General features: G+C 35.1%; 1 protein-coding gene across 1 annotated transcript; it reads right to left on the bottom strand.

Moving 5' to 3' along the window:
* Positions 1-15: 15 nt before the first annotated feature.
* Positions 16-22,665, bottom strand: Smp_172060 (putative exostosin-1). Its single transcript, XM_018794793.1, has 12 exons — positions 22,271-22,665; positions 16,944-17,181; positions 15,811-16,079; positions 14,125-14,285; positions 12,765-12,839; positions 10,990-11,236; positions 9,162-9,300; positions 8,145-8,263; positions 6,263-6,481; positions 3,221-3,384; positions 1,019-1,381; positions 16-155 (listed from the first exon to the last, which is right to left on the bottom strand). The coding sequence occupies exons 1-12, from the start codon at positions 22,556-22,558 to the stop codon at positions 137-139; spliced, it is 2,301 nt and encodes a 766-aa protein (XP_018649170.1). The 5' UTR covers positions 22,559-22,665; the 3' UTR covers positions 16-136.
* Positions 22,666-25,465: the final 2,800 nt, after the last annotated feature.

Genomic DNA, 25,465 nt, shown 5'->3' on the forward strand with positions numbered 1-25,465 from the left:
AGACAATATACAGTAAAAAATTATATATCGCGCCATAATCTACAGAGTAGTTTTAAATTATTTACATTATTCGTTTCCAAAGCCTTAAGCTCTTGTCTTAAAGTTTCAGCTTGACGAATTATGGATATTTCAAAATTCACATCGAAGGATACATGCTACAAAATAATGAAAAAAAGAACATTTACGAGTCATTTGAGTAAAGGATCACTAAAAATATAGTCAGGATTTTACTAACAAATACGGCATACGAAATTCTCTAGCTTTGTACCATATGCTTGATCGAAACTGATCAATGGTTCAATGTTGGTCTATATACATGAATTTACTACATACAGCGATATTTCAGATCGAATATTTACAATTATTGGTAGTTTGATATCGGTATAGCGAAGTCAAAAAAGATACTAGGAGTGCATAAATAACTAACCTGGCGTTTTATGCGTAAACAGGACAAGAGGAAATAATGGACATTTTCGCCATGATTACTATTTTGACATATTATTAGCTTGCAAGTTTGTGTCAACAATTTTTTCAAACAGAAGAAACTAACCATGTAGTGGATACACTGTCCGTGTAGTTTGCTTAAATTGCCTAGTTGGACAGTCTTAATTTTGGAGGTCTAGACAGTGACGTGGCTTTATATAATTTACTAAAGACAAGTAACTTGCATTATTTGCCAGGTAAAGCAAGATAAAATTATTAATTACTAGAAATTTGAAAGCTTAAATATAGCTGGATCACATAATTTGGTTTTTCTCTATTGTTATATACAATTTCATCGATATGCATTTTATCACATGAAAAAATTGTTCATAAAGTCAAATAATCTACCTAATACGTGAGTCCGAGCTAGTACAAATCAATCAGAACTGAAACAAATAACATCAAATTTTACCCAATGAGAGTACTATAATATTTCTTACAATGAGCCGAAATTTCAAAACAGTCAATCAGTTCTGTAAATGAACGAAAAAGTTACAAAGTTTGTGAAAGAAAAAAATTATTATTTTTTTCTTACCTATACGAATTCTCGTAAAGCGGTAAGTACATTTCGGGTGTATCTCTTCCACTAGTATACTGACTATTAATAATATGATCAGATTGTTTTCCAGTATACGGGACTTTTATAAAATGTTGTGAAAAAGCTTGTATGCATAAACTTCGCTGTTCGCGGTATATATTTAATTCAGTTAAATTTAAGATTTCATCCGTTGACAATAGTTTTTGTTCTATATAACTTGTACTAAATACTTTAATTGGTGGTAAACTAGTTACATGACTTATAAGACAATTAAAAAGGATATCTTCACAATTATTAAATACATTGACAATCTCATGAAGTTTACGATCCAACAATGTTTGATACAGATGATGATAATAACTATAAAAACGTAAACATAAGGAAATATGATTTACAAGATTTTTCAAATTAGATACCTAAGAATCATGGGATAGTTTGACCAATATGTGTACAAAACAACACTGATAAGATTTAGTTTTTTTTCACATCTATTTGACAGATGCAATAATCAATACAGCTTTATAATTGATGAACCGGTTTGATTGTGTGTAGAAGATCAACCAATTGATTACATGGGTACAAAATAACAGTCAGATATGACCTATGTTTGCGTGAAATCAAGATGACAAGTGATGAGGCTAAGCGCGAAAATTGCTTACTCTAAACAGTACTAAAACGTATAAAGTTTTATTGATGAAACCATTCTGAGAAATAAATAAATATATTTGTAATATCCCAATGAGAAGAAAATTAGATTTTCTGACGTTTTGTGACTCAGTGTAAGCTACTTCCTCAGAGAATAAATAACCAGATTAACAATAATCCAAGTTTAAATAGTACAACGGAACAATAAGAATATTAAGTGACCAATCAAAGAACGGGTTTGAATAAATCAATGTCGTCATTTCGGTAAAGGTGATTCATAAGCGATATGTATGAAAATTTGTGTGTATGTATATGTGCACTGTAAGGATGAAAATTGTGTGACGTTTTTAGTGAGAAAGGATAAAGTTCAATTTATAAGGTAATAGTGTGAATTGTAAATAATATCAGTCTAGGTGGCTAGGATAGATAGTCCAAGTAGGATGTATGGTAAGGCCTTCTTTTCTATTGAGAGAAGTAGGATTAAGCATTATATGGAAAGCCCCAGCTACTCTCTTTTCTTTGTAATATTTTGATATTTTTGAAATCCATTTGATGATTGTTGGAAATGGCGTGAACTGCTATTGCCGATTTAATTTGAAGTCTATCCAGTTTTACAGGATTATTAGATTTCTTTTGTACCTAATATGTTCGCGAGATGACTCTCCAATATGGAAGGCATCAAAATCGACACAACCTAATTTGTAGACGCAGTTCTGTGTAGACATGAATGGGATTTTTTCTTTTAATCGAACTAAGTATTTCGAAGTGTGTTCGTTGTTTTGTAATATACTTTAATTCTCTATTGTTTCTTCTGTTGTGCCATGACGGTATGGTAAAACTGCAGTACCAATCTATGGCAATTCATTCGAATTATTATTATTACGCACTGAGACGTCTTGTTTGAATATACTTCTAATAATCTTCATGGGAAAATTATTAAATTGTAAGATATCAATTACATTCTTTTGTTCTTTTTGTTTGTCCTCTTCTGATGTTATGATCTTGATGGTTCTTCTAAAAAGATTTAAGGCTAACTAGCACTGAAAGGATGTACTGAATGGAAGCCATACATACAAATTTACATACATATAGCTTATGATTTACCTCGACCGAAATGATATGACATTGATTTATTCAGACCTTTTTTTTGATTGGTCACTTAATATTCTTATTGTTCCATTGTACTATTTGAACTTGGATTAATTTTAATTTGGTTATTTAATCTCTGAGGAAGTGACTTACACCGAGTCACGAAACGTCAGAAAATCTAGTTTTTCTACTCATTGGGATACTACAAATATATTAATTTATTTATAGCAATCTACCCAATGCTCAATTTATTCGAAATTATCGAATCAAAACTTGGTAATGATACCTACATCCTGAGAAATACTTTCGTCATTCAGAACGTTTGCACACAGAACAACGCAACCTGAACTTCTGCAATGTAAGCTGCAAATACTAACGTGTCTGACAGGTTTTAATATTCTGTTTTATTTCCAGCTGTATTTAGTTTTTAATATGAGAAATAAAAAAGGTGTAACACAAACTAACCGATGATAAAATGCCCCATTTAGTAAAACTATTGAAAAATGCTTCATCGATGGATTATCATCATATTTCCATAGGTTATCTGTAGTATTCCAATAATGTGAACGAGCTTGGAATCCAACTAAACGATTTGGAAATTCTTGCCAAGTTAGATATGCAAAATTTAACTAAAAAAAATAGTGTAGAGAGAGTATTAATTCGTAACTAAATCGACTTTTAGTCCAACGTATAAAAAACGAAAAGAAAGGGGAGATTCTTTAATGAGAGAAACATCAAACGACTGGGCATTAAAGTAATAGTAACGATAATAAGAAAGATGAGACACAAAGGACATAATTCAGAAAGGAATAAAACAGGGAAATAAAAAGTATGGAATAATACTGGAACTCAGCATTTAGGTAGAGATCAAAGATGAATGGATCTGTTTCATTACAAGCAAATTTTAAGACATGTCAGCGTTTTTAACCGTTGGCTGCAATTATCAAGCGGACCTGGACCAGAACGTTTACGTCTACCAACACGAACCGGTACAGCAGTTAATGTTTTTACAATCTAATAGCATGTCTTGGTTTGGTCGCCTCTAATTTTCGTCTGTCCTACGCCTGGGACATTCAGGACAGCATGTCAAGGTAGACAATGGCTGATCAACCATAATACATATCTCAACCATAAATTTAGACAAAGAATTAATGTGCACACCAGCTACCAGTTCCTTAATTTACTTATCAATGCACAGCCGGTATACATAGCCTCTAGTGACAGATTTCATTCTTCCAGGTCCTGTGTGTGTTGAGTGAAGCTTTCGTAGGATGGTTGAACGTGGATCACTAGGAGCCCCTACGGGATCGGCGAACGTAATGGTCATTTGCAATGGACAGGGAATGGCGTCGTTGATGACACTGCTATAATTCATGGGATTTAACACGTGGGGGTCAGTAATATCGAATGAATTTATATAGTTACTGTAAAATAAGACCACGACGTGTAGTCAACAGCTTGAAGAAGTGTCACTGGAATTTGTACTGCATTCACCAACATCTTGTTCACATCTTTTACTTATATAGAAGCAGCAACAGCACCTTCATCCTTAGGTTTATGATTGCCCATTAAACGTGGTAATGTCATGACCAAATTCAGAGATAAACTTGTACTTGATGGCGAAATCATAACACAGCAATATTGTAGCTTATGGTTCTGTAGATGGCCAAGAGAAAACGAACGAATGTGTGGGCGAGAATGACAATGATTGGTTGTCTCGATGAGTCAGACATTAGATAGGATGACAGGTGTTATGTGTTATATATATATTCCCCTATCCTTATTATGTATTGACTGTTCCTTGTTGATGGACACTTATTGATTGACTGTTTCTTGTGTCGGATTTTTGGTGTGGAAATATATTAACGTTGTGGTCAGGCTAATCTCATGTTCTTGATCTGAGTTGTGTTGAAGTCCTGTAGAATAGACACTGGGTGGGAATCTAGTGTAGATATTCGTCTAAGGTAAATTAGCGTCCCACATACGTGTAAGAAGTAAAAGGACTGTTATAACAAGAAACCCCTAAAGTTATAACAAGCATCCTCTACGTTTATAACAGTTCCATAACTTGGACTGAGGTTGGACGCAAATATAGCCAGACAGAAAAAAACGATGACTCATTGTCACAAAAAATGTGTTTAAGTTTCCAAATCTCTACGAGAAGTGGAACCACATTCCTGATCATCTCTAGCTGAACCCTGGTCGCATGTACACGTCGATTTCGCTGGTCCATTCCATAGTAGTTATATCTTCGTATATGTTAACGCATATTCTAAATGGCCAAAGATAATTTCCATGAACTACATCACCCCCATTCTACAATTGGGAAAATTAGGTAGCTGGTATGTCGTTTTGGAGTCCCGGATATCCTGGTAACAAACAATAATGTACGATTTACTTCTACCACCTTAGATTTTTCTACTAGATTCAAAGTTAAACATATTCGTCAGTTCCCATGCTTAAAGGATTATGTATACTTCCAAGACAACATAAAACACAGGCTTACTATATACACACTCTGGTAGGTGACTCACCCTCAGTCTTTTTGGTGGAGTGTTATGACAAGAAGAATTAAGGACAGTAAAAGTTGTGTAACCCTTTTTTGAGACACTACTAACTTTACTTTTCGACGTGTAGTCATTAATAGTTATTGCATGTGATTCCTATATTCTCCTAATAACAAGTTAATATACTTTAATCATGAAGTCTGGTAATTCAATTTTTACATCAAACACCCAATTTTTGACATACATTGTATTTTTGAAATTATTATTTGTTGTAGTTTAACCGTTTGTGTACTCAATCATATACCGTTTTGAATTAGTTGAATCTTGAGAAATAGGAGTTTGTCCTACTATCTTTCTTCTCATTTCTACCACATTAGTTAATGGGAAAGGAAGTCTGTGGCAACCAATTAGCGTTAGCCTAGCAAATTAATTAGTAAAGCTATTTGAATGGTCTATCCGCAAGGTATAAATCAGTAATAATTGAACCCACGCTAGTCGTCACATGGTTATGTCAAGTGGCCCAGTGTATTAAGGAAATAGATGAGTTATGAGTCAATTTTCTGGCATATTTGACGTCAGAACCAGCGGCCATCTAAGTTAAGTTCATCATACTTCTATTTATAATAAGAGCTTACCGAAAGAGAAACATTCTTAACAATATAATTGGGTTGCACGAAAATCATAATTCAAAAAGTATGTGTAAGAAAATGCTGTCATCTCGCGTGTTATTTTGTCTAAAAAAGCAATGAGATAAACGAACTTCTCCAACAAAAGAAAACTGTTACGACAAAGACAAACTGAATGACTATATTTAACATATGAATTAAGGCTAATTGAATATTATATTTATTGATATGATTTACTAATTTACCGAGTGATCAATCTCATGCATTTGCATTTAAGTTAGTACAATTATTCTGCCACCCCTTCATCTAAAGTAGTATGATGAAGTTTAATTTCAGAAACTAAAATTTAAAAACAAAATGATGCTTCGAATTACCTGTTCAACTGTAATATTCAGGTTTAATGAATATGCAAATACAGCCAAGGTAGGAATTTCGTGAAAAGGTTGAAAACGAACGCTTGGAGATATAGAATTAGAAGAATATTTGAGTGTAAAGCGTTCGTCAGGGAGAACAATTTCAACCGGGACTGGAGCATAAGACTTTACTTCATTATTATTTGGTGGAAAATTCTTGCATTCCCAAACCAGAATTATCTAAAGAGAGAACAGAATAATGAAAAACGTCCGTACACAGATAATTAGTTATCAGTTTCACATGTATACACAATCGAATATAGTCAAACTATAACTCAATGAACAAAACAATGAACTACTCAACTAAATGGATGCTGAGTTGAAATTCAATTCTACTTATCACATAATATAATTATGAATAGTTCCATTATTAGTTGAAAATGATACTTATTGGATATATTATACGAGCAAACCAACTACTTGTTTTTGCTATCTCATATATACTTTTCTTGGTAATATCGCTAATCAACTGTTTTAGTTAAACACATATTTGTTTACTATCATCTACTGTGCGTACCAGTTGAAAACTAGAAATACTGGATAATATATCTTATTGAATTTTCATACTGCAACTACTTTACAATGTCAAACAGATCACAGATAGTAGGACATTTTGTCTATCGAATATGCCATCATTTTTCAGTTTGTGGTCTAAATGATCATTTAGATTGTATTTTAATGTTAACTGAATTCTTGTCATTGTAAATAACAAAGTTACCAATAGGAGTAAACTTTCGGTTTTCCACATTTGTTTCTCAAATCCTTGTCAGTCAATAATATTGAAAATAATAATAAAAAACAATCCAAGATTAAAATTATCCAGGTAGAGCCACACAGAGATGAGCATCAATCATTTTAGATAATCTGTCCTATTTACAGTGGTCACCCAAAGTCGGTCAGTCTTAAACAACAGAAGAAGTAGTAATACGAATTTTCAAAACAAAAACTTGTAGTTCTGAACTTAAACTAAATGGATTCAACTTTTTTTCATCACTATCGAAAAGTCAAGATATACATTTTGTCGAAATCCAAACAGCCCATAAAAGATTCGGTTAAATTCCATTGTCTATTAATTAACATATTTGTGTGGAAAAAATGTTATTTCCATGAAAGGGTAGTTGAATACATACCTAAGTGAAGATAAAAATATATGGATTTCAATGGTCAAATGAGAGCATAGCGATAGACTAACATATTTCTGCATTGTGAAGCATTTGGTCAAGACGGGTCATAAGAGTGATGTCAAATCAGCCTTTGAAGTGACTAAGGACATATACTTAAGTCTGCTGAATCCTTGTCAATACATAAATATACCTTGAATCTATCTTGGTAACACTGATTTATTACTCAAAGTCGTATTTCACATTGTTTTCTGTATTATCCTTGTTTCCTCTTACCTTCCAATAGATGTCTTATTAAGTAGAAATGTGATCAGATTTTTCAAGATGTATTGCGCTAATATATCACATAGTTCTGATAATCTTGGTGACCTAATATCCGATGAATAAATAAAACCATGTCTATTACAAAATGACTGAGACTGACAAATTGACAGAGCAGTTGATAAAAGAAGAACATTATTTTAAATCATATAATCCAGTACTTAAAAGTTTGTGTGATGAATTGTAAGTGATATTTATTTAATGATATACTGTTTTTTTTAGGATGAGATAAGTGGAACAGGTTTTAAAAGGTAATCAGTAGTCGGAAGATTGGCTTATGGATTATTTTATTATGTGTTTGGGAAGAAAAACACTCTCACACTCTCTCTTGTACACATACATACGAATGTGAAAACTCGCTATGGTAGTATTTCTTAATTTGAAGAATAAACTTTCTTTACCTTTCGTAAAAACTCTGAATGGAACAGAATTCCACCGAGAGATTTTAAACGTTCCAAATAAATAGAACAAAGTTCTGCACGTATTGGAATTAACATTGTGAAACCTGACTTGATCTCGACTATTTAAATGAAAAATTGAAAGGTGTCTTAACGTGAGAAAAAAATCTACATATTAATAGGACAAAAATAAAGACATGATAATAGTTTATCAACATCTATAGTAAAAATAAGACAGTCATGTTTTAGTGACCCACTGATTATTAGTTTACAGTTACATGCACAAAGATCGCACTTTGATTTCTGTAGCCAAGTAACATTTTAGGTGTTGTCTATAGCTTTCTCATCTGGACCTGTACTTGGGCTTTAAGGTTGAATTACATTTTTCCTTATATCTTCCGAACATTTATTAAACAAAGTGGTTTTTAATGCGAGTTAAAATTTCTTATTACTAGTGCCAGATACAAAGGCTTCAGATAATTCATATTCTTATGTCACATTGAAGAGTACTTTTGTACATGATTTGGTTAAGTTTTGAAAGAAACGAACTTACAGTGAATCTAGTTGAGCATATTAAGTAGTATCCAGTATTATATTTGTTTAGAACTTAAAGGTGACTGAATTTACTCATGTCAGCTGTTATTCATCACTAAAGCGTATTTAAATTATATGTGGAACTGATTTGCCTTATGTGATTCGAATCATTGTCATCCGACTACTTAATTAATTACGCTATCACTCAGCGATTCTGGCTGCAACTGACCTCCTGTAAGACAGACAACATCATGCTCGTTGATGACTGACCAGTGAACAGAGCTAGGCTTGTCAATTCCTTAGGGCAGGTCGCTACAACACAACAAAGTGAGTTTATGGGTTATGTAAAGTCCTAACGAATGAAATATAACATTTGCTTTTTTAAAATTCCGGTACACACAAATAGCAATCTTTCCATTAATTGTTTCCTGTGAAAAGATGGCTTAAGAGTGGTACGCTTTCAGTATCTTCCTAAGAAAAACCTACACTGGCAATGCATCGGATATCGTTGAATTGGTACGTCACAACTGTCCATAGAATTTACATGCGAAACTATGAGACCACCGGGTAATGTATTCCAAATCTCGTAGCTCCGACGACGAAGTGAAACCCTATCTCGTATAATCTGAAAGCAAAATAATAACCAAACAAAAGACAGTGTAAGCATACAGTTTTCTTAAGTATCACGTGAAATGAAAGTTTCTCAGTCACTCAGTTACAACGTAGAACCAGGCACATATACACATGAATCCAAGTTACCACACTCGTTAGCGCAACAAGACGAACATCAAATTCAAAGAAGCAGTTGCTTCAATGGTAGTAAAAAGAAGATCCATATAAGAATATGATACAAGGAAAAAGAATTAATTTGTAGAAAGAAAGATATAATGTAATTTTAATCTCACGAGTTAAGGACAAAGAGTGTATACACCCACGCCATTGTGATCGATTCTGAGCCATGTCACACAGAGTCTCCAACCATTTGGTACGATAATCGGTGTTTAGGCATACGTAACGCGTGGCCCAACCATCTCAGTCGATGAAGATTCATGATCTCGTCAACCGAGGTTAGACACATAGACAAATGCTTTAGGAGTGTTCTCTCACAAAACGCTATCTGCTTTGATTTAAGCGCCTTAGCCCTCACAAAAGCACAAACCATGAAAGGCAAATAATCCTGCTGGACTTATTTCCTATCGATGAATGTAACGTTCTTAGTACAAGCGAAACAATGCTATTTGTTAACCGTAAAAAGAATCAAACCCTTTTAATTTATTTCATAGAATCAATAGAAATGAGTAGACCATTGACAAAACCCCTTATTTGAAGACATGTTTTTTTACCCTTAAAAAATTTGGTACAACTGGGTAACAGGGAAAATATGCGCCAACAAAATAAAGAGATAATATTGTGAAGAAATAAAAGAGAGAAAGGGAGTACAATCAAAGAAAAATAAGTGAAAGAGAATGGCTTGTAATAGGAGATACGCTTCATTTAAAAGTACCAGTAAAAGAGGGTTTTCTTTCAGTTGACGAGCCCAGTCCTACTTTTATAAAGAATCCAAAAAACTACTGCAGGATAATCATCGGCTCCCATTCTGAGTCATGCTTGATAACATCTCAAGCCACTAAGTTGTGTCATGTTTAAGATCCCAATCAGGAAGTCGTGCTAGACCAACAGATCCCATTTCTATACAGCTTTCTTTCTTACCATCCCCCAATTGATGGTTGCAAGAGTCCGTTTTCCCTCCCAAAATGCTCTTACACGGTCATGGGTTTTTAGTTTCTGCTACGAAAGTTCCACTCACTGCCTCCACAACGTGCAGGGACTGCAAGAGGCCGAAAAGCAAGCGCCCGATGGTTAGACTGGGCTGGTAAATATGAATGATCAGACTACGGGAGTTGTAAAACCCCCACTGCAAACCAGTGATGTAAATGGGCTCTGTGATTCTGGGGGCTGGGGGTCTCCTGACATTGCTGTTGCCTGGTGGTTTAGACCCCAGGATTAAAGGCTCGGGAAGTGACCCTCTAAGAAAACCATTTACTTCAGTTCGAGAGGCCGGGAGTTCTCGAGAACACACATAAATATTATTGTTATTAATGGAGAAGATGTTCTCGCTTCCCTAGCTATCCATACAAACAATATAATGTAAAGAAATAATTACAAGTGAATTTCTTTTGCGCTACTTTATCTTTACATTCCTTTTTTGTTTGGATTTAAACCTGAAACTACTCATAGCATATTTGAAGTGTATCTCCGTAACTAACAGTGACTGAACAAACTATATCCTACAAATTCAAAAGGAAATAATTACCTCAAGTGTTGTAAGAACAATCGATTCGATTGAAGATAAATACGTATGCCAAAGAAACATTACTTGTTGTCGATATTGAATTATCTGATGCGAAGTAATACGTCGTAGGCTCAACGGAAGTAATAAAGGTAATCGTTCGTCAGCCCAAATAACTGCTCGATTCCAATCAATCACTTCAGAAAATGGAAGTTCCAAATCATTGCTCAACATAACTGGGATACAACCAGCCTGTAGTACTTCTAAAAATCTTAATTAAGTAATACAAACACAAAAATAAGAAATGGAATGAATAAGAGTATTTTGCTTTGAACGAGTAAAATTCTCATTTCACTGGAATAGTATGGCAGGAAGTACGAGAATAAAAGGACTCAAGAATTTATTTGTTTTTGGGGTCATAGGTAACACAGTACCTTCAAAGAAACCCAGTAATTTCTAATTTCAAGGTATTTTTTCGTGAAAATAGTCCACATCACAGAATAATTCTAGCAAAACGACTACTAAGAGCTCAGGAACGTCGGATGGCTTTTTTTCTAGTTTGGAGCACTTTAGTTGTTTGCATCGACAAACACACTAAGAATTGATTCCATAATATTCAGATATTGGGGTGGCCGTATTACCTTTAAATCACTTAATCAGAATACAGTGATCCACATAACCGAATTCACACAGTTCGTGATATTTCATGATAGCTACCCAGTAGTATTAGCGCAATACCTTACGCTTTCAACCTAGTTAGTTGCGTAACATAATAGATCTGTTGAAATTAGACATTAACACCGTTGGGTGACGGCTAAGTGGTTTAGAGGTTAGGCGTTCGCGCGTGAGACTGGAGGTCCTGAGTTTGAATCCAGCGTGTGGGATAGTGGATGGGAACTGCTGAGGAGTCCCCTACTAGGATGAAACGGCTGTCCAGTGCTTGTAGATTTTCAATGGTGGTCTAGCTTAGATTGACTCGTGAATTCAACTGTTAAAAAACACTATTTAAACTTGTTTATTTTACCACTATTAAAATAATTGACTAAATCAATGTACCAGAAGTGGGAAATAAAATTACAACACAGTGGATGAGAGACTATTACATTAATTACTCAGCTATAGTAACAAGTGGATATATAGTATGAGAATTGTGTAACCTAATTATATCCACTATGAGTAACCAGCAATCCATTTCGCGATTTCATTGCTCGGAAATCCGTGATTAATCAAGATTGAACTCCCATTTTCTTGGTTGTCGTAGTTATTATTTATTTGGTCACAATAAATGGATGATTTCTTTTCTTGTCTATATTTAATATTGGCTTTTAATTACTGGTTTGATAACGCTGAACGTAAGTTTTTAAGTAAACTGATTTTTATTTAATATAGAATCATTTGTGCATATTTATACATTCCGAGTGATATAACTAATTTATCAAGTACAGATTAGTGTATTTGACTTCGAGCCACGCTGTTTGTGTAATGACCAGTGATACCAAGAAGCTGTCCAGCCATACGACACAAGCGGGGTAGGGTTGGAATTTGTAACCTAATTGTTGGAAGTTGGTCGGTTCAATCAATAAACCAGTGCTCCACATTCATAGTAGTCATACCAGTCTTCTAATTTTATTCAACATCGGTACACATGTTATAGAGGTTCTGATAAATAAAAAAATGAGATTTTAATTTAAGTTTCAGTGAACAGCTCTCGATAACAGTACAAATGGAGACTGAAAATATCAATCATAAAAAAAAACATTTGACGATATTACAGATCCAATGCAACTACAACTTTTTACCGATATGAGCCTAATCGTCGACCACGAGGAACAAGACAAAACGTAGAATTATACATTAATTCCCAATAATCATATCTAAAAAAGAAATAGATAGATTAAATATATCAGTCTATCAAAATACATTAATCAATAAATATCATGTAAGATAAAATCAGTAGATTTGAAACATGATCTGGTTCATAGGACGTAATAGTTTAAGAGCATGGGAATTACTATTATTTTTTAATATATGAAAAACAAAACTACAGTACAATTGGGTGAGGTGATACATTAGAACAAGGTCCTCCCGCAACGAGAAAAATACTGCAAATCAATCTGAAATTTGAGGGTTTTTAGGAATAAATACCACAATTATTAATAGTAATATGCGATAACTAAATAAATTGTTCGATATGAATCTGATACAAAAAAAAGTTCAAAATCAAATATTTCCATCGTTTAGGTCGCCGGCATACATAAGAACATAAAATCAAAACAAAAATTTAAGAAAGCATCTTCGTACACAGAAAAGGAAGATAAAGTGTAATTAATCCTTGAATAATAAAATAATCGCTTAAGAGTTATAAAACGACGAAGTCAGTAATTCATTTATAACAATAAAATTCATCTTGTCAATATCTTTTATGCACTTTGATTTTGATCATTACTATAATGAATATTGTCAATCATTACGTAATAATTCGTCTGTTTTGAATATATATTGAAAACATCCATCAATCTATGAGAATAAGCTATTTGAAACTGATGTGTGGGCGAGAATGATAATGATTGGTTGTCTTGATGAGTCAGACATTAGACAGGATGATGTGTGTCGAGTCCTTCTTAGTGCTGGTCGAATGCTATCGATCAAGTTGCAATGTGGCCACCAGTCTAGGTGGCTCGACACTGTGTGCACTATGTTGAGATAAGATGAAAACAGTTTATTTGTATATTAAACGGTAGAAATGAAAATAGTTGTTTATAACATTTGAAGATGATTGAATTCTATCAAAATTTAATGATCAATCAAAAGAGAAATTTTCTTTTCTTTTCTTAAAAACGTAGATGAGACTATAATTTATGGAAAACCATTGAGCGATGCTAAAGTAAAGGTTATAAACTAATGTAAGGAATTAAAATTGGGATTTACAATTGGACGTTAGGGTTGGGAATTAGAGTTCAGGTATCCATCACGAACTGACATAAGCTATAATGTCAAAATGCTATTTAGTAAAATGCATGAATGAGTTTCGCACCAAGATCCAACGGCTGCTATATCAAATCTGATTACTTCATCCATAAATTATAGTCTACTTAAAAAGTGCAGAATTAATAACAAATTTTGAGGAGAGAAGAACAAATGAAAGCAGAGAAAACTTACGCATCATATAAAGCCATATCTGTAGCACAACGCTTATCAGCATATCGTGTCCAATCTGTACCATGACGACAAGTAGTTAACATAATTATATCTTTTCCATTGTGTAAATGAAAAAGTATATCACGTGATGCTGATCCAATCCCACTGACATAACGTTTACCCTATAAAACCAAAAAAATAAGTGCTCAATCATTTGTTAGACTTATACATGTTTGAATAGATTAACAATATCCAAGTATTGTTAATCTTTATCCTTCACTTATTCAAACTATAATCTTACTATAGTTAACATAGTGAAGTATCCCAGGTAATAATGTCAGCCAAAAATTGTGAATATTTGTGAACTAAATATTCTGTAGAGTCGAATATAAATTTGATTTTATTATTTTGACTAATGAAGCGTTTTGAAAATGATATACACAATATGAAATGCTAAATGGTATAACAAAAAAATCTGGAGGGAAGCACGGGATACAATGGACAGCTAGGATGCAGCTGGACGACCTAGACTTCGCAGACGATCTGGCTCTTCCATCACACATGCAACAACAAATGCAGGAGAAGACGACCAGTGTAACAGCAGCCTCAGCAACAGTAGATCTCAATATACACAAAGGGAAAATCAAGATTCTCCGATACAACACAGCATGCACCAATCGAATCACACTTGACGGAGAAGCTCTGGAGGATGTAAAAACCTTTACATATCTGGGGAGCATCATTGATGAACACGGTGGATCTGATGCAGGTGTGAGGGCGATGATCGGCAAAGCAAGAGCAGCATATTTACAACCGAAGAACATCTGGAACTTAAAGCAATTGTCAACCAACACCAAGATCAGAATTTTCAATATAAATGTCAAGACAGTTCTACTGTATGGGGCGGAAACCTGAAGAACTACGAAAGCCATCATCCAGAAGATACAAGTGTTTATTAACAGTTGTCTACGCAAATTACTTCGGATCTGTTGACCAGACACTATCAACAACATTTTACTGTGGGAGAGAGCAAACCAGATTTCAGTGAAGGAAGAAATCAGGAAGCGCTGAAAGTGGATAGGACACACATTGAGGAAATCACCCAACTGCGTCACAAGGCAAGCCCTCACATGGAGTCCTGAAGGCCAAAGGAGAAGAGAAAGACCAAAGAACACATTACGTCGACAAATGGAGACGGACATGAGAAGAATGAACAAAAGTTGGATAGAACTAGAAAGGAAGGCCCAGGACAGGCTGGGTTGGAGAATGCTGGTTGGCAGCCTATGCTCCACTTGGAGTAACAGGCGTAAGTAAGTAAGTAACTAGATGGGATTTGGAAAATGAATATGAATATTTATTAAGGATTTTCTGAAACTATAGTGGAAACCTTTGAGTTGCGGTTGTCAATCAAATCAGTAAAAAAATAGTAATTGACATTTAATGGACAGAAGTATATAGTGAATTGGTTAAAGCTGGGAATAAAACCTAATCGATTCTCTGAATAGAATCCTAACGTTTTCCTATTTGTCGTAAAATCTGGATATTATTTGTTCGATCCCATGTACGGTTCTGTGTATACTGTTGAAAAGTCCCGAATTGAGACGAAACAACTGCTCAGTGCCACTTAGTCTCTAATAGTTCCATAATCTATCTCAGCCTGTAATGAGAATCACAAATATGAATATGAATGATAGAAAAAAAGACTACCTTAAAACTTAAAAGATATGGTAGATCAAGTCGACCGCGTAAATGTTCACTGCTCACTAATTGATTCAACTGACTTGATCCTGACTGTAAAGGATGTTGAGAATGAATAAGTGGTAAAGAAATATCAAATTTTGGACGAAAATGTTTGGTCGAAAAGCTGGCTTTAGCTAGCATGGCTTGGCCAAGCCATAAACGATATTCATCTTCGTAATAATATGGCCAAGTGCCTGCATGTAAATTAAATATTAAGTGATTACGGCCAGCATATTCTGATGGCTTTTGAGTAGTGGTTGAGAGTGAATCGGCTTTTATAGAAATATGGAAAAAGGAAAATAAAGAAAGAAATTTATAAGGTTTCATGAATTTCGAAAAAAGAATTTACGTTGACAAATAACTACAATTAGTGTGAGTACACTGTAGCATATATAAACAAAGAGTAGAAATATTCATTGTTATAGCATAGGAAAAATTGATCATTAGCTTAGTACACAAATAAGCATGTACTTTATGAAGGTGGAATGTCCGACTATTTTACACTAGTCAAACCAAACATCAATATGTAAGAGTTTCGAAGTGACACTTCGGATTAATGTGGGGAGTGTGAAACCCGAAACAAACGTTCTCGAACTTTTAATTCCTTACATATATTCGACTAATTTAAAAACTTTAGACTTGTTGAATATTAACCTTTGGAAACTTATAACAATCGTTCCCTATGGATTATAAGATTTTCTCAGGGGTACCTGGTATCTCATTTGTACCGCAATAAGTGGAACTAAACACATTCAATAAAAGTTCAAATAAATTATAGATGATTATAAACTAAAGTCCCTGGCGGAGAATCCCATCTATAGCATGTATCTTAACAAGGGTAACTCAACAACCAAGAACCAGTCTAATTGTTAAGCTCCAGGATATCATTAGAAATATTACTGATATGACCACGGTGAACTAAGTAGGGTTGAGTTTAGAGACCACAGCTTCAAATTCGACACTAACATGTTTAAACTAACAAACTATTTGAAATGTGACCCTATGAAGAATGCTCATGTTATTTTTTACTAGTGATTTACATAAAAAATTAACTAAGTTTATAATAAAGATCTACATGCTTCTAAAAATGTTAGACTTACTATCAAGATCTCTTCTAGGCAACGAATTCCAAAATGGTAAATTAACGAGCTCATGAGCTATATACTGACCGAAATGTGGGCTTAAACGATCTCGATCTAGAGTATCCAAGCTAGGAATAAATATACAAGCTTCATTTGGATCTGATGTGAGAAGTTTTGAATTATGCAAAGCGGTGAGGATTTTTTGATAGGTTAGAGATAGATTGGCTTGTTTTGACGAGAGAGGATATACATAAACCTGTGAAGTGAATTGTTTTAATAAGTACCGAGACAAATGAGCAAGCATTAGATAAAGTAAATTGAGAATACGTTTAGGAGACAATTATCATAAGGGTCATAGTAATAAACCAAACAAAATTTTTTGATGCTTGCGGACATGACATTGCAAACAACCAGGCAATAACAAATATCCCCTTTTGAATTAATCTGGGAATATCAGGAAAATAATATGAGATGGTACCTAGAACATGTTTTAAACAAAACACTAAGGTCCAGGTAATGAACGGAGAAAGTACGTTCTTATTTTTCAGAATATGCTCCAATGCGGTCGCATGTATTGGGAAACGATAAAAGTTTTGTTTCCTGATATCAAACCCGGAGTCAGTTTGTTGCGCAAAACTGTGCTCTATCACTATCTTCTAGGTTGTGATATTTTGAAGTCTTGTGAGAACCGTACAAACAACTGTTATGTCCGAACGAAGAATAAATGAATGGTAACTTCCAGGAATTATTAGTGGATTATCCCGATGGGAGACCTAAACACCGAGGTCGGAATGAATAACATCGGGTATGAAGATATCATAAGACGACATCGACTGACTGGGAGAAAGGAACGAGAACGGTGACATATTTGCGAATCGATGTGCATTCAACAAAATGGTTACAGGTGGTACTACATTCCCCCATAAACACATACACGAAGCTACATGGGTTTCATCGGATCACACTACACAGAATCAGATCGATCATATTTCCATCACTAAAAAAATTCCTAATGTCAATGAACAACGTGAGAACAAATAGAGGAGCTAATACATTGTCAAATCACCACATGATGGTTACCAAGATGAAACTGAGGCTAAAGAAGCACTGGAAAACTGGTCAGACAGAACTACAAAAGTTCAATACAACCCTCCTTCGACTCACTGGAAATCTCAACCAATTCAAGATAGCTCTCAACAACAGGTTCTAAGCCTTACAATATCTACTCAAAGAAGAAACTACTATAGAAGACAATTGGGAAGGGATCAAAGAAGCACTAACTTCAACATATCAAACGATGCTGTGTCACAACAAGCATCATCTAAAGGAATGAACCTCTATCGAAACCCTGATTCGGATTCAAGAAAGTAAGAATAAGAAGACAAAAATTAACAACAGTCGAACAAGAACAGAGAAGGTCAAGGCACAAACTGAATGCACAGAAGTAAATAAGCAAGTGAAGAGGAGTATTAGACCGGTCAAGCAGAAATACATGGAACACCCAACAATGATAGCGCGATAAGCTCTAAGAGAAGGATATATCAGACAACTATATGATGCAACGAAGAAACTAGTAGGGAATATAGTAATCCACAGCAACCAGTCAAGAACAAAAAAGGCAAGCCAATCGCTGGGATCCAACAACAGCAGAACAGGTGGGTGGAACGCTTTGAAGAACTCCTGAATAGACCAGATCGACTAAACCTACCAAACATCGAAGCAGCACACACAGACATTTTAGTTGCCCTGGAATATCTGGCTCCAGTTAGATCGGATTAATGATTGTTATCGCAATATACATATCGTCAATCCTCGTGTATAATTATCGACGTAAATCGCGTTAGTAAATAACGGAGATCAAATACGAGAATGAATTTCGAATATTTATATTTTGCACACCCATTGATCTACACAGACAATCGGGGAAACGGAACGAAAGAATGAAATAGGAGAGAAAGTAGCGAAACAGAATGACACGCAGTGGAGAAGGTATGTGAGCCTACACGATTTCATCAAGCGTCAATCGATATTTATAGTCAGACAAAAGTAAGTTACAGACGTGTGATGAGTGAGATAAGGAATGAACACACACGCGCACATAAAAACAGTCAAGTTGATAAGCGAAGATTTAACAAGGTCAAAATGTAGCCTGAGAAGAATCGATAAATTGGTTATGTTAATGTTAATGGGCTTCGAATAAAAACAACAATAGATCCATCAGAAATGTCAGAGGTATTAAATAAAGTGTAAGACGCAGTCGTATGTCCCAGTCGCGTTTTTTCTGTGTTGCATCGCAAGCGCGGTAAAAAAGAAAAGGAGTAAAGAAGAACAACCTTGATGGCTAGTGAAGTGGAGTGATTTGAAATGAAGGAATAAAGGTATGATTACTGATACCAACTGAATTTGATCAAATCGATTGTTACGCAAGTACAATCAGAACAACTTCAAAAACAAGCTAAACGCCACAAGGACCGTTGGTACATAGGCCGAAATGTGACACTACGGATCATCGTTGAACAATCAATTGAATGGAACTCGTCACTATACATCAACTTCATTGACCATGAGAAAGCATTTGACAACCTGGATAGGAGAACCTTGTGGAACCTTCTTCGACACTATGGTGTACCAGAGAAGATCGTCAACATCATCCGAAATTTATACAAAGGACTACACTGCATATTCCGGCGTGTAGGGCAGCTCATAGATGCATACCAAATGAGGACCGGTGTCAGACAAGGCTGCCTAATCTCACCCTATTTCTTATCGTGGTCGACTGGATTATGAAGACCTCGACATCTGAGAGAAAGCACTAAACACAATGGACAGCTTGCATGCAACTAGACGATTCGGAATTCGCAGATCATCCAGCTCTTCTATCTCATACACACCACAAATGCAGGCGAAGACAGTCAGTGTAGCAGAAGCCTCTGCAGCAGTAGGCCTCAACACACACAACGGAAAAGCAAGATCTTCAACAAAATCACACTTGATGGGGAAACTCTGGAACAGGCGGGAACCCTCACGTACCTGGTCAGCATCATCGATGAACAAGGAGGGTCGGATGCAGACGTAAAGACAAGGATTGTCAAAGCAAGGGCAGCATTCCTACAGTTAAGAACATATGGAACTCGAAACGACTGTCTCTCAACCAATATCAAGGTGAGAATCCTCAATACTAACGTCAAGACAGTTCTACCGTACAGAGCTGAAATTCAGAGAACTACTACAACCATCATTAAAAAAGTACAAATATTTATAAACAGTTATCTACGCAAGATACTCAATGTCCGTTGACCGGATACCATCAGCAACAGCCTACTATGGGAGAAAACGAACCAGCTCCCATCTGAAGAGGGAATTAGGAAAAGACGCTGGAAGTGAATAGGACATATATTGCGGAAATCACCAAACTGCATCACGAGGCAATCGCTAACTTGGAATCCAGAACAGAAGCGGAAAAGAGGAAGACCGAATAACACACAGACGGGAATTGGAAGTAGACACCAAAAGAATAAATAGCAACTGGAAAGGATTGTCCAGGACAGAGCTCGACGGAGAATTCTAGTAGGTGGCCTATGCTCTTCCACGAGAGATAACAGGAGTAGGTAAGTAATCGTTATATACATTCTTATTGGATAAATATTAACTAGATCATATATATTTATATTCCTTTTATCATAAACTTTCGTTTGACCCATTAACTATTATTATACAATTATCTTGAACTCCAGTATACCTTGATACATACCTTTTCAATCCTTCCTTTCGCACTATATTTCGAATGGTCAATCTTTTCCACTACTATGGCTACCACATTATTCCGATCTTTTTTGCTATACATCTCATTTCTTTTATGTCGTCGTAGCAACGTGACATGGAAACTTGGGGCAACACACATTTTTACAAGACTCCATGTCGATGACGACCAGTTGAATAAAATTCTACTTCAATGACAATGAACGAGGCTACTTTCATTCTCTTCCTCCGTTACCACTAGCTAGAGACAAGTTTAAGCTTGTCTAGAAGCTCGAATGATAGAGACCCAAGCAGAATCAACTCTCATTTGAGCGCATTCAATTACAGACCAATTACGTTTGGTGAATAGTAAGAGAAATAATTAAGCTAAACAATTTTCACAAAAAATTAATACAGCTAAATATTATACTGAGCAAAATGCGAGTGAACGAAAAACTACATCGGATTAATTGATACAAATTAATGTTTTAAAAGGCGAAAACTACACTTGATTAATTCAAAAATCAAATGAACAAAACTTGCACTGGGTTTATAGGAAAATCAACTACATAAAAATTATGTTTCAGCTAATGCAAAATCTATTACTAGATATAATTGGAGACTTAGCATCCACCACTGTTAACTTTTGTGAGCACGGATGAAGATGTGGCAAACGAAAGTAGTTCTCATTTAACAAGTCATAAGCCATGTTTCGTGTCATTAATGTAATAGCATGTTTGTAAAAAGGACAGGCATGTGACGCTTCAATCCATTCTATTTTACTTTACCACTGACCTCTTCGAGTTAACGATTTTTGATCACCATCTCTGCACAGTGGCTTTTACTTGATGGGAGTACTGTGTACGTGATTTCATCCCAGTTTACACCCTGGGGAATAATTGTAAAAATGTGGTTAAGTGGTCAGTATATTACATAGTGTATTAGTATGAAAGGTGTAATATCTGGTTAGTAGTTGTTTATGTATTAAGGCTCTGCGTACAGGGTTCTACAGAACACGCGACTAGGTGGTTTGAGACCTCGACAGACATTAATCAGAATCGAAGACAAGAGAAGTCTTGATACTTTTTCCTGTAAAATCAAAAAGCAACAGCAAAAGCCGTTTTAAAATTGTCTTACGGAAATGCTCTCACTTGTTAAATATTCTTCAACCCAATTAATGCTTGACTTGCTGAAAATGTTGTCATACTGTTTTGTGTAATCTATTTTTTTTTGACAACTGTACCGTACAAAGCCTTTGCTCAGAAGACTTAAAAAATAACGAATAAAAAGGTTTTCGGTCTAAGAGCTTGAAAATATACCAGCAATCACAGGAATGGGATTGCATGCCAAAAAATGAACGTGCACTGGGATTTAACTATGTTTTCCTTAATTAGTGTGTGATTTAACATAAGACAGTATTGTAAAGTAGTAATATGAAGTGGCATTACAACAAACAAATAAGTTTTATACCTTCAGACAAATTTAAAATAATGAACACTACACTGTCTAGCTGCAAGACAGAAAAGATTAAAACTGTATACTAACAAGATAACGCTAAAATATATGGAAGTACGATTACAAAAATTAAATATTGTGCTTTTACTCACCTTAAATTCCGATTGACACGGTGTATAATCAAAGCAGTTATCCATACGGCACGCCTCTTTAGTACTCACATCATGTGAGAATTTTACATGAGTCTTCTTATACAAAAGATCTAACCATTGGTTTTCAGCAAGAACGTTTTCAACATGAACAGACACCTTATTGCTATTTTTGACATAAATTTCTTGGTAGTATAAGTTGAAAAGACAAAAAAATATTGTGTTTGCAAGAAATGATGCCAGAAGAGCCGATAAGGTGAATAAGAACACCCAACGGTGCCAAGTCCCCATGAAAACCGAATAACAATTTAGTGAATTTAATAGTTTATTTTTTGACCATACTGTAGCTGCTAGTGAAGTTCATATTATTCACTGGTAATCATTTCAATTAGAGAAAATACATTGACCAAGATGTTTATCTAAAAATTGAGACGATTACCAATACTCAAATCGATGCGAAATATTATACAAACATAATGCATAAAAACCTCATTCACTTCTAATCATGAATATTCTCTACTTCCTTGCACATGGAGACAGAGACTTTGATAGGATAAATGTTCCACCAAGGCTAAGACTTCAGTGGTCACGAATAGACCATAATGATATGTGTATTTAGTGATTTTTCTAAGCGCAAAATAAAGACCATATCTTTTCTTTGACTGCAGAACGTATGCTCAGTAAAATCGAGGTTAAGTATTCGCTCCAACGTGATACAGCACTTTCGGGAGAGAACTATTAGCCATTTTTTGGCAGTTAAACTTTTAAACCACTTGCTTAAAGACAGAGATTTTGTGATACTTACAGACTACAAGCCTTTGATATATGCCTATAACCACAAAAGCGATCGTTATTTTCCCAGAGAAATGCAAAAATTGGAGGCTAACGATACTGATCTCACCGCTTGTAAACAGAACTCAATTTTAATATTAAAGAGTATCCCATTACTACATACTGAATTTACAGTAATGTGACACCCCAACTGAGACACAGGCCATTTTTTACTAACAGCACATAGAGAATGTGTCTTTGACCATCATCTCTGGTATTTGTACCACCTCGAATTTGATTTCAGAAGAGTCTGTATGGTCAGAAACGGAGACCAATGTTAGAAGAATGACTCGAAACTGTTTGAAATGTCAGTGGAGTAAGATTTGCGAACATACGATTACTAAAACCGCCAAATTCGACCGACTGGGACGAAGTTTTCAAGATGTATATATTGATCTGGTCTACCCGTTAGCACCACCTGGTTTTATGTTTTCACAGCAAATGATCATCTTACCAGGTGTTTATTCGTATGACCTACAAACAAGATCTCAGCCGAAAACAATGCTACTGTATTTCTAAACAGATGGGTCTCTAACTTCCGGTAAATCTTCTACAATTACTTCTGACAGAAGTTTCCAGTTTTAATCAGACCTATTTAGAAAACTTGCCCAAATTCCGGGTCACTATTACATCAGTATGACAGCATACCATCTAGCAGCAAAATAACTGGTAAAGCGACTCTACAGACAATTTAAAAGTTCGCTGGTGGCTCAACCTGATGAAACTAGATGGAGCGAATATCTAAGCTTGATTTTATCAAACATACGCCCAACAATCAAAGGAAAAATAAGATATTTATTTTGTGCCTAAAAAATTATTAAATACACATACCATCATACGAAGACACAGTGATGACTAAATAACACGTTCTTCTCAGCTGACTAGAGCATGGCACATATGTTTCAAAGTATATTTTCAAACAACGCCAAGGAAATAACGACATTAAAATCGAGAGAATGAAGGTATTTCTAGTAGCAACAATGGGCTGGAAACTATGCTCCCGTTAACCCAACTGGCGAATGATGTGAGGATAATTTTTTCAACAAAATCAGTGTCATCAATTAAAAATAAGCGGAGAGAAGCGAGCACAATAATGTAGTGGCTGAAGGTAGGAAGAATAGCAGATTATCTGTCCGGATTGTGAAGCAAGTTTCCGCGACCTTTCACAAAGCTCTATGGGCACGACCTTTTGACGTAAAACCGAATATAGCGATTATCTGTAGGTCAATAATTGATTCATTTAAAAACGATTGGCTCAGGGAAAAACCATTTTCACTCTGGTAATCTTTCATAAACAAATGATGGACTAGTGAATTCGTGGAAATATCACCGGTGAAAACTGTTTATGAATGCTTTTCAGGGTTGCACCCATATTACGAACGCAGAAAATCTCATCGAGTGGTTCTTCATTGGTGAATTAAACAGTAAACTTGTGAAACAGGCTCCGAGCGCCCTTTCCCTGATTATAATGTAAAACTTTGTGTCAACTGTTTTTGCCTTTTTTCTGTGTTTACAATACTTTTTCTCTGTACATTTATCAAATAAAACATTTCACACACTTCTTTCTGGTCGTCGGTGGGACATACTATGGTAATTCCAACAAGCGATATCTCGAAGTGTGCAATTTCATTGCACTGGCTGTATTTAAGAGATGTTGCAAACCATCGTTACTCTGACTATGCAAACATGCTGCTGAACACATCTAAGATATTACTCTTGTATAAGCGTTACGGTGTCATGTATATTCAGTGATTTTCGTAGAGACGAAATAAAGACCACATTTTTCCTCTTATTTGTGTAACCGCATTTATATCCAATGCTTATTGCTTATCTGCATCAATATAAAACAGGCATAATCGGTTGGCTAGTTAATACTCACTCTTCTGTTGTTATTCAAATAAAACGCTATCTTCGTCATCTATTCTTCTGCATTATCAGCCTCGGCCTGTAACTGAAGATTATATTAGTGCTGTGACATCCTTTAAGGCCATTCTATACTACGTTGTAATTTCGGCCAGTAGTATTTTTTAATAACACTATCGAATTTATACGTATCGTCACCCCGTCGGTTCCTTAATTTTCAGAGGAACCTTCGTTGGTCAAGTGAATTCATTTGTGGTTGTTATTTCAGACGGAGCTTGCGAGTAACATTCATTTCATAATAATTGTTGTCGTTTTGTTAATTAACATACTTTTTTTGTAAGTGCTATTTGTTACCGTTTCGCTCTACTCATAAACAGACAGCGGTATGTAGTCTTAGTATTTTTTGATACGTCATTACCAGTAGTGCGCACAAATATATCTCGAATATGCCCTTTTACTAAGGTTCACCATAGCATTAAGATGTAAATGACGTGGGGCAACTCA

The sequence above is a fragment of the Schistosoma mansoni genome, chromosome 1, assembly GCF_000237925.1.
Source record: "Schistosoma mansoni strain Puerto Rico chromosome 1, complete genome".
NCBI classification, from domain to species: domain Eukaryota; kingdom Metazoa; phylum Platyhelminthes; class Trematoda; order Strigeidida; family Schistosomatidae; genus Schistosoma; species Schistosoma mansoni.